The sequence below is a fragment of the Chlamydotis macqueenii genome, chromosome 2 (assembly GCF_036417535.1).
Source record: "Chlamydotis macqueenii isolate bChlMac1 chromosome 2, bChlMac1.mat, whole genome shotgun sequence".
NCBI lineage: Eukaryota > Metazoa > Chordata > Aves > Otidiformes > Otididae > Chlamydotis > Chlamydotis macqueenii.
In genome coordinates this window covers 4,716,399-4,732,351 of record NC_141557.1, presented here as the reverse complement: position 1 = coordinate 4,732,351, position 15,953 = coordinate 4,716,399, and the positions used below count along the sequence as shown (strand labels likewise).

The following is a 15,953-nucleotide window of genomic DNA, read 5'->3' as shown; positions in this document are numbered from 1 at the left end:
TCTTTTTCCCCTCCTTCCCCTCTTTTTAAATCTTTTAAATCTGTTTTCTCTTTTTTCCTCTTTTTTTTCTCTTTTTTTCCCTCTTTTTTTTCCTCTTTAATTATTTTTTCTTTATCAATGTAATTTTTTTATTTTAAATTTACTTATCTATTTTAATTTATTTTAATATTCATTTTTAATCTTTTTTTTTTTTGTTTTGTCTTGTTGTTTTTTTTGCTCACGGCTTTATTTTAACATTCGATTGCCCCGCGCCGCGCGGAGCTGAACCCCGCGTTAAGCGCTGGGGGCGGGCCCATCCCGGGCGGTGGGCGTGGCCATGCAGATGAGCGGGCGGCTCCGCCTCCTCCCCGCCCCGGGAGGCGGGGGTGACAAAATGGCGGCGGTGCCGGGCGGTGGGGCGCTGCGGCGGGCGCAGCTGGTGCTGGGGCACCTGGCCGGTTCCCCGGCCGGGACCGGCGTACGGGCCGCGCCCTGCGGGAGCCGCGCCGGGGTCTCTCCGCGGGCCGCCGGCCCCGAGGACGTGGTGGTGGTGGTGCACGGGCGGAGGACCGCCATCGGCCGCGCCAAGCGCGGCGGCTTCAAGGTACGGCCCGGCGGGGCCCTGCTGCCTGCCCCGCACCCGCGGTGCTGCGGGGCCCGCTCACCCCCGCTACTGCGGCCTCCCCCGTCAAATTGCTGAGCCTCCCCCAGAGCTCTGGGTCCGGGCCCTCCCAGCGCTGTCCTGCGACAGGGAGGTGGGGACCCCCCCTGCCTGCCCTCCCCTCCACAGGGTGCTGCCCCCCAGCCACGGCCCAGGAGCCGGCCTCTGCTTTATCATGGTCTAAAAGACACAATTTTCAGAGGGTTTTAGTGTTGTGAGGTGTGTGGCCCCAGTGCAGCAGGACCACCGGCATCCCCCAAAAAAGCTGGCTGAGGTGCCAACGAGTTTTTTGGCTCCTCTTCAAAACCTGGGGTCTGCCAACCCCATGCTGTGTTTATGTGCTGCCATCAAACAGCAGCTCCTTAGAAAAGCAGCGTCTCCTTCGCCTGCCCAGCTTCCTTGGGCACCGGCAGCAGCTGGCACGGACCTGCCGCCCTTCTCCTGGAGCGGCCCTTTTCCTGGCTGGGTGGCCAGCGCAGAGTCCTGGGGCTCTGACTGAAGCATGGACTCAGTGCCAGGATGGCCCCAAAAGATGCGTGTGGCTTGTCATCCTTCGGAAGAGGGCTTGTCATCCTTCGGAAGAGGTCTTGTCATGCCGGCCATGCTTCCCACCAGCTGCGGGGTCGTCCTCACCTCTTTCACAAAATGAGGTTGGAGGCTCCACTTGCAAAGTCTTGGACATAACTCACTGTAGTCCTTTGGCTTTGAAGGCCCTGCAAAGTTTGCTCATATAAAACTGAGCTAGGTAAGAAAACAGAGTGTGGTACAGTGCTTGAAAGAGACCTAGGGTAAAAACCACGCAGAATAATTCTACTTTTATAGGAAAACGACGACCACGGTGAGCTGAGAAGTGGAGTAAGGCTGTCTAAGCGTGTTGTGCCAGCCCTCTGAAGTAGTCTGAGGGTGAGCTGGTGACAGGGCAGCTTCTGGCGTTTAAGTAGCGCTAATCCCCTCTGCTTTTAGGATACTACACCCGATGAACTGCTGTCTGCCGTTATGACGGCTGTCCTTCAAGATGTCAATCTTCGTCCTGAGATCCTGGGAGACATCTGTGTGGGTGAGTGAACGACTTCTGTCCAGACTTGAAACTCCTGGTCTGGATATCTGAGACAGGCTGCTCCCGGTGTCCCGTGGGATACTTGCAAGTGTGGTGGGGTCCGTGCGTAGCCTTAGGTTTGTGCTATCGGTACGTCCTTCACGACTTCTGTCAAGTGGTGGGGCTCTGATCTGGGTGCCGGATGGTGCCAAGCTGTGGAGATGTTAACATCCCTTCAATGCCCGCAGCAAATAGCAAGGGAAATGCAACCCATTGACTGGAATCGTATCTTTGCACTCAGGAAACGTGCTGCAGCCTGGAGCTGGTGCTTTGATTGCAAGAGTTGCACAGTTTCTAAGGTAAACTCTCAACCACATAAGGTTCCTCCTCCCCTTCTCGGGCCTTGGCTTCGGAGCAGCGCTGGGTCAGAGGTTGTGGTGAGGCTCGTGCGCTCATAGGACATTACGGCAAATCGCCTTTTGCCTAGAAATTAGACTTTGATCGTGCGTTTGGAGAGCTGTGACAGGAGAATCCTGCTGGCAGAAGACAGGGAGGCAGAGGTGAGGCCCATTAATCTGTTTGTGCCACCTGTGTTGAGCCTCTGAATGGGAGGAGATCTGGTTTTGTGGGCTCCCAGCTGCACCTGCTGCTTCTCCGTACTGCAAGGCTGTGCTTCTCTGCTCTCTGTGGGCCTGAAACCATGGAGTTGTCGCGGGTCCTTCTGTTCGTTTCTTAATTTTGTGGTTGATTGCTCATATTGAGCTGGATCCCAGCATCCAAATATTTCAGGCAGTGTCTATTGCCAAGTGATGATTGCTTCTGTAAATTGGTGTGCAACTACCCCTTTGGAGAGGTGCAGACACAGCCCACCAGTAATTATGAGTATTGCAGAGCTTTTCAGTATTTCTGGTCCCGTCAGGAACGCACAGGAACTAGGCATGTGAAAGGGCGCTGCTTACGGAGGACCTTCTGGAGACAGACCCATGGGGGAACAGCACTCGGAGCCACTTGCAAATCAAGTTTGGAAATTATCGATGAACTTTGCTTTCTCTTGGTGCCAGGACCAAATAGGTCAACAAATGTATAAAGGGATCTGTACGGAATGTCAGGGTTAAAGTTTAGTCAAGTGGCGTAGCGCTCTCTTTAGAGGTTTGGTCTGTGGCATGGTTTTCCTCACTGAGTCTTTGCCAACGCTGTCTTGTTTTCTAGTGGTATTCCAGAGACGGTGCCATGCTCGAGCGTGAACCGGCAGTGCTCCTCCGGGCTCCAGGCCATTATCAATATAGCTGGTAGGTGGTACAGGCACTCGGATCGGGGTCGATGCCTGCCACACCCCAGGTGCTCCTTTCTCCTGTCCTTCAGTCTCTCTGAGCAGTAAAAATAGTGATAATGTCTTCTGCTGTCAGGAATTTTCAGTGTGTTGTTGGCTGAATGATTTTATATCCTTGAGTGGCCAAGTTTACCCTTAGAGAAATAACTTGGTTTTCTGAGAAGTTCTACCTTTTCACATCAGGCAGCTTCTAGAAGGGTCCCTCCTGTCCTCTCTGGTTGCATGTGGGGTCATGGTTGGTCTTCAGCCCCATCAGCCCATTCTGGCAGGAGGAAGGGTGGTGGGAGTGCAACTTTGAGCTGTAGTGGATACCCCAGGTGCTCATGAAGCTGCAGCTGGACTGGAAGTGCTTTTGCTCCAGATTACAGTAAAAATGTTTGTGCACTGCTGTTACAGGTGGCATCCGAAATGGATCGTATGACATTGGCTTGGCCTGTGGGTAAGGAAGTCTTTTTTTTTCCTTTGTGGTACTGGCTCAGGCTGCCTGAAAGCAGCGCTCAGTCCGTCTGCAACAGCTCTTGTGTGAGGAACTGGAAACCCCTTCCAACCAGATCTGTCCCTCCCAAGGAAATAGATGCTCTCCTCCTTTGAGAAATAGGTGAATAAAATTAGGACCTGGGTTTAAGTGGTGGCTGCAGATGCAATTCGTGTGTTTCCAGAATGCAGAGCTCTGACAGCCTGAAAGAGCCTGCCGTAATTAGCTTTTTAAGTAATCTCCAATTAACTAGTGCCTTAAAAGACCAGCAGCCGTCTTAATTAAAGGAATTAATGTCCTACCTGTGCTAATAACTGTTCTACAGACTTACAGGAGATGTTCTTCTGCTGTTCTTTGCTTGAGTCCTAACATTGTAAGAAGTGTTTATTTTTTAGAGGATTATGTAAATGTTTGGTTGACTTTAGAGAAACACCGGTGATCACATACACATTCACTTCAGAAGAGCGAATTAAAAAAAAAGTAGTGAGTAATCCTGAGCTAGAATACTGGGTTTCTCATTTTCTTTACCTTGGTAACACTAAGCTTTTCTTGAATTATTACTGTACACAGTCTTCCAGTAGCCCTTAATAAAATATTTGTATTTACAATTTCTCAACACCTGCACGTACCTGGTTGAGCAAGATCTGATGTTGAGAACACCCTTCCCTTCTTAGACTGCTGCGAAGTAAACAGCTCGGCAAGATGAGCATGTTCCTCTGATGCAGGCAGAGCACTTGGTGTTCGCAGGGCATGCTTGTGCTTGAACAGGTGATGCTTTTCACTCGTTCGCTTTAAAACACTCGTTTCAAGAAGTCGCTTGGCAGCGTCCACCAAAATGATTTGCTTAAAGGTACTGAAAGGGTCGAAGGGTTTAGGACCCAACCTTTGGGTGGGCAAGCCACTGGGTTTCACTGTAGGAACCTTTCTGGCCTCCGCCCTGCGAGGTCCTCCGTGAAGACGTAAGATCCGTAAGTTACAAACAGTGTTTGTGAGTTGGGTTTGTCCCGTGTCCCGCTCTTCCCCTGAGTGGACTCGCCCGCTCTGTAGGTGGAGCAATAGAGTGAACGCAAAACACTGTTGCTGTGGCCTGCTCCTAAAACCTGATCTTGTACCTTCCTTCGGGAAGTAGATGCAGCTGAAGTCAAGTAACGCAGTGTCCATTTAAATTCCTGATAGCACTTACTATAAGCTGTTTGGGGAAAAATAAATATTTTCTGCTTGTTTTGCATTTTTCAGGAATAGTTTATTTGTTTTTTACTCTTTGTGAGTGTATTTGTGTGGCATGCAGCCGCATTCAAACCCTCTCCCCATCATAGGCTCCGTGGTCCAGGCTGACCATACAAAAACTCGCTACTCTTGAAGTGATGGCTGGGTATTTCTGCAGTACAACTGGCTATCTTCGATCTGTTAACTCCTTTGTGGGTCAAAAACTGCAGCCTCTGGAATCTGTGTCTGAAATTCAGTGCGTTGCGAAATACAAATGGCGCAACTCGCTGGAGTCTCCTGGTCGTGGTTTGCGTAATACTTTTCTTACACTGCCAACCAGTTCTTAAGCTGTAAGTGGCATTTTTATGGCTGTTGACAACCTCACTGGAAACTCCAGTCCTAGAACCTTGGGTTTCTCGTTATGTTTGAGGACAAAAGTGCCAGAATCATTAGCGATTCCATCCTAGCTGTGGAAGGCAAGAAATGAACCGCTGACGTTGGTTTCCAGTTCTAGTGAAACGGGGACCAATTTGGTCTATCAATCTGTTTTCATTTCGTGGTGATTCCTGCATTGGTGATGAAGAGCTTCTGCCCCAGCCGGTTCTTAGGTACTGGCTGTGTTTCTGTAAGGTGCTAGGAAAGCACGTTGTCAAGATACTGAGTTTTGATCAGTCTTAATTGAGCAATTACCACAAATACAGTATGAAAGCACGGGTAGCAAAATCAAATTTTTCTTTTGTTTAGCGTGGAAACGATGTCCCTCAGAAATGCAAATAACCCTGGTGATATCAGTTCCAGTATGATGGAAAACAGCAAAGCTCGGGATTGCCTTATTCCTATGGGGTAAGTGTTTCCCCTTCCCAAAGTCCAAGGGTCTTCTAGGTGGTTTCTCTCCTCAGTGAGTGTACTGATTCAAATCAATCTGAGCGCAGAGAGCTTGGATCTGTTCGTGTCGGTGTCCTCCTTGGTGGTGGTAGAGGATTCATTGTGTGAAATGGGGGGAAGATCGGTAACTCTGATGAAAGATTTCCTTATGTCTTAAGCTCAGTAGCTTAATGAGCAAGGAAAATTGATTTGAACCTTGTTTTGGTGCTGGATTTGCTTCAGGATTTGCTTTGGCCAAGCAGTTCTAGGTTGAGAAGGCAGCTTTGAGACTAAAACCAGTCCTTGTATCTTGTGTTGTCTTAGTAGAAGCCAAGTGCAGCTCCGTTAGCTGTGTCGTTGGATTAATTCTGTGATTTTGTTTTCCCCAGAATAACCTCAGAAAATGTGGCAGAGAAGTTTGGAGTTTCCCGAAAGAAGCAAGATGCCTTTGCCTTGGCTTCCCAACAAAAGTAAATGTTTTTGGGTTTTTTTTTCGGTTTTTTTTTTTTTTTTTTCCCTTAACCTTTTAGTTGAGGAGTAAATACAGACAGAAACACATTTCTGCTTCCCAGGAGTGATTAAGTGCAGCCTTTGAGTTGTGTTCCAAACCTTAGTGAGTCAAGAAGCTTGAGATGGTCAAAGACGTTCGGGGTTGTGTGATAAGGAAACCCGAGCCCGGAGCTGTGCTGTGTGACTGATCTTGCCCTGACTGATCAGCCTCAAGCACGGAGTGCCCCTGTGCTTTCCAGCATCCAAAGGATACAACATTGGTGAGGTTTCTGAAACCAGTGAGTGGTGCAGTATTTTCCTCGTGGCTTTGGCTCAGTATCATTTGAACCTGAACGTGGGAGTGGCAGCAGAAGGAACCTTTCCTAAGAGAGAATATTTAAACGTAGCAGTTTCTAGAGAACTGCTGAGCTTATGAGAAGAGTGGTTTGTCTTCGCTGCAGGCGTTTGGCTCCAAGTGAGTCCAGTTCTGCCTCTAATAACCTTCCTCTTGGGTTAAATCGCTCCCAAAATCAACTGACCCCTGGTATCCGTGGGGCTGTACTGGCAGCCCAGTGCCCGGTCTGGATGCTCAAGTCACTGCCGTCAAAGAGTTAAAGTAACTCTGTTCAAGCATCGCCCCGGTCCAATAATTTATCTAACACAGGAAGCCACTGCACAGGCCAGTTAACCTTTAAATTCTGGCCCTGTTCTAGGGAACTTGGCATGCCAGCCTTTCTCACTGACATTGAGCTGATAACGCGAAAGGGTATGTGAATGCGATCCTCGCCTCGCACATGAGCAAAGGGGTGACTTTCTGGCCTCGGTCTCAGGATGTCTGCGGAGTTACTCATCTGTCCTTCAGCACCTCGCCCTAACTCTCGCTTACCTGGGAGTATTAAATATTTTTGTTTAATTAGTAAAAATGTAAAGTGATGAGGGGGCAAAACAAGCTTTCAGTCTTCAGTTTGTGTTCCCTGTAAAGCGTGCTGTGCTGCTGGAACATAAATCTGTATCAGCTCTGAAGGCTTTTAAATACTTTATTGATATGAAAGTTTAAAACTGTGTGTCCTGAGCTAATTCTAATTTAGCTAATTGCATTCTGCCTGCTTACAGCAATCTGGTCATGTCAGTTGTTCCCTGCTGCTAATGCTGCTGTCTCAGGGACCAGACCCTGACTTCACTGCACTTCTACTGCTAAATTAAGTGGTATACCCTTCTGTGTGTTCACACTGAACTATGCAGCGTAAACTGCAGTCATTTTGGATTGAAAGGTTACATTTAAATTCCAGATTATACCTGAAGTGTGTGGTCTACGGCTCAGCTTGTCTTTAGTAGGTCAAAACCAGGAATGAGTGAAACTAGCCATTCCTTAACTTGCCAGAAATGATTAGCATTTGTAGAGACTTGCCCTGTCTAAACTCCAAAAAGAAGAATTGATGTTTGAACATGAGAATTCATTTATTTTCTTACGGTTGTGATGTGACTGTACCACTGGACAGGTACAGCTTCACGCTGTGGGCTGGTGGTGGTCGGTCGGTCAGTCACAAAGACGTTGATGGGAACGGAATGGGGATCTTGCTCAGAAGTGTGTGATCTCGTGACCCAGGTTTGGGGAGAATGCCCGTAACATTAGCGATGTGTTTCCCGTGATGTAGAGGTGAGAAGTTTGTCTTCCTGTGAATAGAAATAAGTATTTGCCTGTCCTGTTGTCCGCTGCTCAGCGATGATCTGCGTGTGTACCAAGTAGCACCTTAGTTCGTTCTCTTGCTAACTGTTTCCTTGACATTAGTTCGCTTGCAATTCACCTTCAGAATATTTTAACCTTTCATACTCTTCTGTAACAGAGCAGCAAAAGCTCAGCAGATGGGACTGTTTAAAACGGAGATTGTTCCAGTGAAGACCACTGTTGTAGATAATCAGGGCAACCAGAAAACAATCACCGTGCACCAAGATGAAGGGATTAGGCCCTCCACGACCCTGGAGGGCTTGGCAAAGCTGAAGCCTGCCTTCAAGGAGGATGGTAGCACCACAGCAGGTCAGCTCTGTTGTTAGATTTGTCTTGTTCCTGTGGTTTGTAATAGAAGGTGCTTATGCAAAAAAGGTGTTAATTGATCTTTTGCAACAGGTAATGCCAGCCAGGTCAGTGATGGAGCAGCTGCTGTTCTCCTGGCAAAACGCTCAAAAGCCGCACAACTGGGACTCCCAGTCCTGGGGGTGCTCAGGTCCTTCGCTGTAGTTGGAGTCCCGCCCGATGTCATGGGCATAGGACCAGCCTACGCCATCCCTGTAGCCGTGGAGAAGGCAGGTAAGAACCACTCCTTGTTTGTACGGTGTTGGGCACGAGGCAAATCAGACCCTGGACTGAAATTTAAGGTTATATTATTCTAGCATGTGCAGCTGTCGGCTATAGGAACAGTGAACTTGCACTCAGAACCTTAAAAGAGATGCCAGCGGGGATTGTTGTCACCCTGTTCCCTTGTACTCGCGTGTAAATTGTCATTCGCTCGCCTCTGAGCTCAGGATTAAACCCCTGCGCAGTCTTGGCAAACAGTTAACATGGGCCAAGTGATTTAGTGTTTGTTTGGGGCTGGTTTTTCTTCTTTAATATGACCAGTGTGTGAGGGGGTGGATTTTGTGTTTATTTTCTGGGATTTTTTTTTCTTCACATTTTTGGCATGTGACCAAACAGGCTTTGAACAACCTTTGTTCAGGGTTCTTATCGTTCTCCCCTGGTTAAATCGCTTTTGTAGCTGACGATTATCATTGCGTCCGCCTGGCGTTGCTGTGGTGGCGTGCTCACCTGTAGTTTTATCTTTCAGTCTTGAAATACCCTTCAGCCTTTAATCCCTCTGCAAAGAAATCACACTTAATCTAAGGAAACTTGGCAAACTCAGTGACACAGTACCACGAACTGTGACGTTTTACGGTCTTGTTGTACATAAACACGCGCACAAGTGTAGAGACTCCACGTGGAGCTGAGGTCCCCCTCTTTTTGTTGTTGGTGGAGCAGTGAGTGAATGATTCTCTTTGATACAGTCGTAAGGCAGAAATATCTCCTTCTAAATCCTGACTTTTCTGAACTGTAGGTCTGACTCTGAGTGACATCGATATATATGAAATTAATGAAGCCTTTGCGAGCCAGGTGAGCGATCATCACGTTTGCGTTGCTACATTCCTTGGTAACTGAGTGTATTCTGAGCTTGGTCTCAGAATGAAGATTTGAACTCGTTCCACGTATTACATCTTCAGCCAGACATTAATAACATGCACAGACTATTTTCCCTTTCCTTCAGATAAAAAATAAGCAGGGCATTGCTTAGCCGGCTTCATATTTAAAAAAAAAATCAGAAAAATGTCCACCAAATAAGAATTTAATCTTTTCTATTGTAAATATCCTCACAGCAACTTGCAAAATTTCTGTTTCACAAGGGCTGTAATGTGTTTTTGGGTAGTGCCGGCGTGAATGCGTTGTAGTCACCAATTTGGACGTCCTTAGTGAAGTTTCCACCTTTCATTACTGTGTCTTCCACAAATCTGTGACGTGCTTGTCAGAAAGTACGCGGGCTCGGTTTGAGATTAAATGGATAGGCTTAGCTCGCTTCGTGTGCTTTGGGTTTGTAAGGTAGTTCCACTCCTTTCCACTGGGAAAAGTGGTTTAGTTGAAGTAAGGCCTCTAAATACTGCTGTCTTTTCTTAATACTTTAAGGGCAGCTGACACAATGTGAAGTGTGTGTAATAGCAAACGTCGTTTGAATTAAATTTTGAGCAGAAGTCTTCTTAAGCCTCTAGACCCGCCTAGGATGATGTGTTGTCCCTCTGTGTACAGGCTGGGTCACCAGTCTTCCCTACCGTCCTCTTAGCTCTCCACTGCAGGAGTGCGGCGATGTAATGAGGTAAGAGCGTCTCCCTGAAACCGTTCCCTCTGTCTCTCCAGGCTGTGTACTGTGTTGAAAAGCTGGGCATTCCCATGGAGAAGGTCAACCCCCTGGGAGGAGCCATAGCGCTGGGCCACCCGCTGGGCTGTACTGGCGCTCGTCAAGTTGTCACTTTGCTCAACGAATTGAAGCGCAGAGGGAAGAGGTGAGCCCTGAGGAGCGGTATTAGCCAAAATGCCTTACCTGTACATAACTTAGGCTCAGACTTCCTGCTCTTTTTCCGCAAATCCTGCTGCGCATCCCCTCACTGTCCAAATTTCATAGATCTGAAGCGAAACTAGAGTATTTACGTTGAACTTCCACACAGCAAAGCCATGTGAAGGGCAGCGGAAGGAGGCAGGAAAGGAAGAGTTTCCTCCTCAGCCCATGTGAACCAAAGCAGTTCTAGCTCAGCCTCACTGCTTGTGTGTCCGAGGCGGGTGGCTAAGGAGGTTCCTTCTGGTGCACCGCTCCTGTCCAGAAAGCCGGTGGAGAAATGCGTGTCCACGTGCTCTGCAAACAGCACTCTGCAGGCGCTCCAGGGCACCGGGACCTATTTGAGTTAGTCTCTTGGTGACAGATGAGAGCAGTGGGCTGCTCAAATCTATTATATTATTTTTTAGATTATCTAAACCTGATCCATCTTTTAATTCCATGTGTTCTTTCGTTTCAGAGCGTACGGCGTGGTATCAATGTGCATTGGAACCGGCATGGGCGCTGCAGCAGTATTTGAGTACCCGGGGAACTGAACTCCAGCGTGCCGACGAGACAACGCAGCAGCTAATTCGCTGCTTTCTCTGGTGATAGCAAATCAGCTGCGCTGTGAAATCAAGCGGATTCAGGGATTCGTTACTTGATCTACAAATCTTAGGCACAAATTGAGAAGTAGAATAAATCGTACTGATCGACTACGAAGGTGGGGAAATGCAAAACTGGCAAATGGCGTTGTGATACGAGACCTGTGCTGGAGGATGTGCTGTAGCTTTCTGCTTCTAACCAAGCTGCTCTGAAGGGTCCAGTGGGGGAAAGGGGAAGGACTAGGAAGTAATTTACCCGGCAGAAAACAAACTGTGGAGGTGCCTCAATAGAAAGGTTTTGATGATTTGCCTGAAGTCAGGACTTTGAAAGTGGCCGTCCCTCTTTTACAACACATTCCTAATAATCAGCTGGTGTAACTAACTGAGAAGATGAGCTTATGCTTAATAATACCCACCTAACCCAAAACGGATTTCACGAGATTTCTCTTACCACAAGCACTACATGAACATCAGCAAAATGTGTTTCATCTTGTAGAGTTCTCCCTTAGCTCTCCTTGCTCTTACAAGGAAGAAACTTAGAGCTAAGGGCTTGAAAAATAAAAGTACTCCTCATCTTTGTAACATTTCAAAAGGTTAAATTTGTAACGCAGCCTGAAGCTCTCCGTCCTGGCTTGTGTTTTTGCACTTAATATAATTGGGTTCTTGCAATATGTTTGTATTCTTTTTCTGGTGATTCTTGCTTTTAGTATGTGTCAAAACAATAAACAACAACAAAAAAACCAAACAGCTTTTTAAGGTACAAACAGTCTTTAATTGCACTTCGAGGCATTCTGTGATACACAAAGGCTTTTGACCCAACTGTTATAGCTGCTTTGCAATTTAAAGCCGATTATTCTGCAGAGCCTGGGTCTGTGGGTGATGGCAAGCTTATCTCAGCAATAAAAGTAACAGCGCAGCATGAGATTATGACTGTTGTTCTGAAGGACCATGAGCTTTTTTTTTTTTTTTCCTCATAAGTTAAAATTGCATTCTGCTAAAATTCCAGTCCGAAACAACTGAAGTAGACGAAAATACAGGTGCAACTGGTGGCACATCTGCATCCAAGCCATTACCTTGACATTTGTCCCGCATTGTCTTGCTTAAATTAAATACAGCTCCTCGTATTTTTCATCATATGTTCCTCGTCCCCTGATGCGCAGCGTGCAGGGCTTCTCTCCCAGCATTCCAGTAACGGTCACGATGGCTTCATACTCTCTGTCGCTCCTAAAACACAGAGCAACAGGAGAGTTCAGGTACAGCTGGATGCCGTTCTGTGTTTAAGGATGAGATGAGTTACTTTGAGGAGGAAAAAGGGGAGAATGAGTTTAACAACTTAAACAAGGAAAACTCTCTGGCTCTGCTGGGGGCTGGTGTTGAGGAGCAAACGCCTGCACTGCCTTGATGTGCAGCTCGTCCCCGTGACAGGCAAAGTTTGAACAGAAAGGTTTCCATCAGCTCCCCTAAGACCAGGGGCAGTCAACAGAGTCCAGATTGTAAACGAACATCAAAAAGCTGCCAGCAAATGAAGTTTTGCGCTGAATGGAAGTCTTGGAGCGTAATTTGACTAAGGCTGATGCTACCCAACGCTGCTGAGACCGTGCATCTGAAGGACTTCTCTGCGTCTAAGAGACGGCTGCTGTAAAGGCCTGAGGCAAGAGCCTGCTCTGCCAGCCAAGTTTTATTTTTCCCTTCTCATACAAAATTCCCCTGCAGGAAAAGCACTGATTTAGGCGGGTGAATTATTAAAATCACCTCACACCTTGCATGGAATTATTTGCTAATGCTGTGCTGGTCCTGAGCCCTGCAGTGCTGGGAGTTCTTCGTCTGGAGCTGAACAAACGAGCTGGCTGCTAAACAGCAACATCTTTGCTTTCTGGTACTTTCAGGCATGCTGCTTAGCATTACCTCTTGTCAGACAAGCAGCAGCGCTTCAGGCATATTCCTGAGCACTCCAGCAAAATTTAGGCAGTCAGAAGCCTGAGGAGGTATCTGGTCTACCACGCTGCTCAGAGCAGCTGCTCAAGGCCTCATCCCACTGAGATTTCCATGGCTCCAGCGCTGGAGATCTCAAGGCGTGTCCCCAGGGAGGTCAAAGTTAGGACAGGAACGTGGCACCTGTTGTTTGCTTCTTGAAACGTCCCTGTGTGCTGTGTTCAGAGTTCACCAAAATCACCCAGACAGACTTTGCTTAAACTTTCTGCCACCAGGTGACAACTTCCCAGAAAATAATGTGTAATGGAAGCTGAATTTTCTTACAGGAGTTGCATCTCCCTGATTAGAACAAAGAAATTGAAGGCTTTGGGACCCTACCTCTGCCCTTCACAACCCATTCCTAGCCTTGACAAAGGTTATTTTAAGATGGCCATAAACATAATTAGAATGATAGTAGAAGTTTATAGGACAGTCATTTTCATCTGCTCTCTTCTGTTCTTTGCTGGCATTTGCTTGCAGCTCATACCATCTTTGTTGTGTAGAAAACCTTTGGATTAGAGGCAACAAAAATACATTATTTTTTTTTTTCTTCTTTCTCAAAGACCAACATGAGTTACACTAAACATTGCGCCAGGCTAAGCAAGGGTAAAACAAATCGTATCACGGCATTAGAACAAGGTTTTGCTCCATCAGGAGGTGCTCTGAATGCGCGTAGGAAAGTAAAGGACTTCCAAAAGTTTATTTTGGAGGGAAGCCACATAAACGATAATGAAGGATCCCTGCAAGAGACATTGCACTTTCCTGCATGACAAACAGCTGCTTTACTGGAACTCCAGACACATTTCTCCCTCTGTCCTCAGCAGTGCTGGATGCGTAAAGGACCCAACTGTTTTATCTGTCCCTGCGCTGAGTTACAGCCCTGAGATTTGCCCTCTGTGGAAGACGTCGCCCTAAAGAAAGGGATTTCATCCGCAGTCAGTGCCATGCCAGCTGCTGGAACAGCAGGATTTCGAGGGGGTAAATGTAAAGTCTGAAATTCTGGGTGCCAATTCCAAAAGAAATTCCATCTATGGGAACAGCGTAGGGAACACGGTTGCACGGAAGGAGGACCAGCTGGAAGCACGATGAGCAGCGTGATGTCACGAGGACGCAAGAGAACTGCTCTCTGCTTTCACTGCCTACTCGCACTGTAAGCCTGGGCTTGACAGAGACTAACGGCAAGATTTCAGTCCCATGAACTGTACCTGGCAGTAAAGCTGATCTGCAGAGTCTCTGTGGTAGGTGGGTCCCCTTCACGTGCCTCCAAAATGCCATCAGTAGGAGAGACAGAAAATACTTCCAGCTCGTTATGCCTTTCCTCTTCATCTGCAGTGAAGAGGCAAATATCAAAGCAAATCCAGACCCTTTGTGTAAGTTTGTACAGCGTGTAGCGCCCCAAACAGCGCGCCTCATTGCTAAGCAGCTAATAAATCATGTCTTGCACTGCCAGGGGCTTTCTGTGCACGTGGCCAGTTTCTGTTTCCATCCTCTAATCAAGGGGAGTGATGAATGGCCTCCACGTCAAAGTAATAAGGCCCTGATCTTCTTTCCTTTGAAGCCCATCTGTTGTTAACATCATTAGGCTCAGGCTCAAACCAAACTCATCAGGAGATGCTGCTTCTTGTTGTCTCTTAGGACTGTGTGATAAATGAGCAAAGCATGTCCACTACCTGTGAGGGCTGGGATTCGAGCTTTTGGTTAAATCTGGAGTAACCGCTGAAATCAGTAGAGATACAGTGATGTCATAACAAAGAAGAAAAAGCCCACATAAGTGAGAACAGAAGCAGACCTGATATGTTTGCAGCCAACATGATCGTGTATTGGCTGTATATTGGCTGAGTGCATGCAGTCTCACTAAATAAAAACACTGAACAGTGAAACTACAGAACAAGGAAATCGGATCGCAAAACCAGAATACCCAGCAAAGCAGTCCAGTAACTGCGACAGCCGCTCCTGTTGCGCAGGAAGACGCGTTCAGTCTTGGTCTGTGCAACAAAGCAGGTCTTGAAATCAAGCGTGTCACAAGAGAGCTCCAGAACTGGAACGGTGAGGTATGCAGTCACTGGGACCAGCTGCAAAACAGAGGAAAGGGAACGGAGACAAATAATCCACCTTATTTTTGTAGGGCTACAGCTGGACCATTCTTACCTCAAGCACTCCATCAAGAGTAGTTGTTCTGTAACAAGAGTCAGTTCCCCATCCTACAGCTTCAAGTGAATTAAGTTGTTACTTGTTTTACTGTCTGGGGACGGGTTTTCAAACCAGACGCTGTGGTCTTAATGAAGTAACACGGAGCGAACACGTTGAGTTGTTATTGGGGTTTTTTTGTGGAGATGCAGACATTACAGCATCTCCTCGTCCCTTAGGACTGTATATGGCCCGCTGTGAGTCACTCAATTCGTGCAGATTGCCCAAGATTATTATTAAAGTGACTGTATCTTAGCTTTGGTGCTTGGATCTTACAGATCAGTCCTCAGAAATACCTGGTATGAAAAAAAAAAAAAAAAATAATGCCTGCAGCATATTGGAAGTGCTGAAGACTTGGGGGGTTTATAGTTTTCCATCTGGAAGAGATCAGTCTTTAAGTGTGTGTGGGCTGTGACCACGCCACATGAGTTAGACTGAGGAGACTTTCAGGAAGCTCTCGGGTACTGCGGGAGGCAACGCTCGGTGACTCAGTCACTGGCACGTTCATCGGGACAGTCCTGACCCCACGTCTCGGAAAGACGTTGACAATCGTACTGTGACTGGGCGCGCTGAGTTGAATCATCCAGGCCGTCAGGCTGTGCAAAGAGCTGGTGTATGGGCACCAGGGTGCTGCCCCAAACCTGCTCTGTCCATCTGAGAGTCATCTCCTTGTGCAACTCCGCGGCCGTTCACCTTAACCGGCTGACACAATTTCCTCTAGGGGTGGTGGTGAAAGCCGAGTAAATCCTAAGGCACGTTCATTCTGAGTCAAGAGATGCTGATAAACCAGCATGGAACAGTTGGAGAGGGTCCAGAGGAGGCCACAAAGATGATCAGAGAGCTGGAGCACCTCTCCTGTGAGGACAGGCTGAGAGAGCTGGGGCTGTTCAGCCTGGAGAAGAGGAGGCTCTGAGGAGACCTTAGAGAGGCCTTCCAGTGCCTAAAAGGGGCTACAGGAAAGACGAGGAGAGGCTGTTCAGCAGGGCCTGTTGTGACAGCACGAGGGGTAATGGTTTCAGAACAGAGGGAGGTAGATTTAGATTA

General features: G+C 47.5%; 2 protein-coding genes across 2 annotated transcripts in view; one reads left to right on the top strand and one right to left on the bottom strand.

Annotated features, from left to right (window-relative positions):
* Positions 1 to 337: 337 nt before the first annotated feature.
* Positions 338 to 11,422, top strand: ACAA1 (acetyl-CoA acyltransferase 1). Its single transcript, XM_086741769.1, has 12 exons — positions 338 to 583; positions 1,604 to 1,697; positions 1,978 to 2,035; positions 2,886 to 2,965; positions 3,403 to 3,445; positions 5,432 to 5,530; positions 5,941 to 6,021; positions 7,885 to 8,075; positions 8,166 to 8,345; positions 9,127 to 9,182; positions 9,975 to 10,120; positions 10,628 to 11,422. The coding sequence occupies exons 1-12, from the start codon at positions 374 to 376 to the stop codon at positions 10,701 to 10,703; spliced, it is 1,314 nt and encodes a 437-aa protein (XP_086597895.1). The 5' UTR covers positions 338 to 373; the 3' UTR covers positions 10,704 to 11,422.
* Positions 11,423 to 11,468: 46 nt separating this feature from the next.
* DLEC1 (DLEC1 cilia and flagella associated protein) overlaps positions 11,469 to 15,953 on the bottom strand; it is a 40,703-nt gene continuing 36,218 nt past the window's right edge. The window contains exons 36-38 of the mRNA XM_086741767.1: positions 14,641 to 14,794; positions 13,928 to 14,048; positions 11,469 to 11,975 (exon numbers count right to left, since the gene is read on the bottom strand). Of these exons, the coding sequence (XP_086597893.1) occupies positions 11,852 to 11,975; positions 13,928 to 14,048; positions 14,641 to 14,794 (399 nt within the window). The 3' untranslated portion in view covers positions 11,469 to 11,851. The remainder of the gene's footprint in view (positions 11,976 to 13,927; positions 14,049 to 14,640; positions 14,795 to 15,953) is intronic.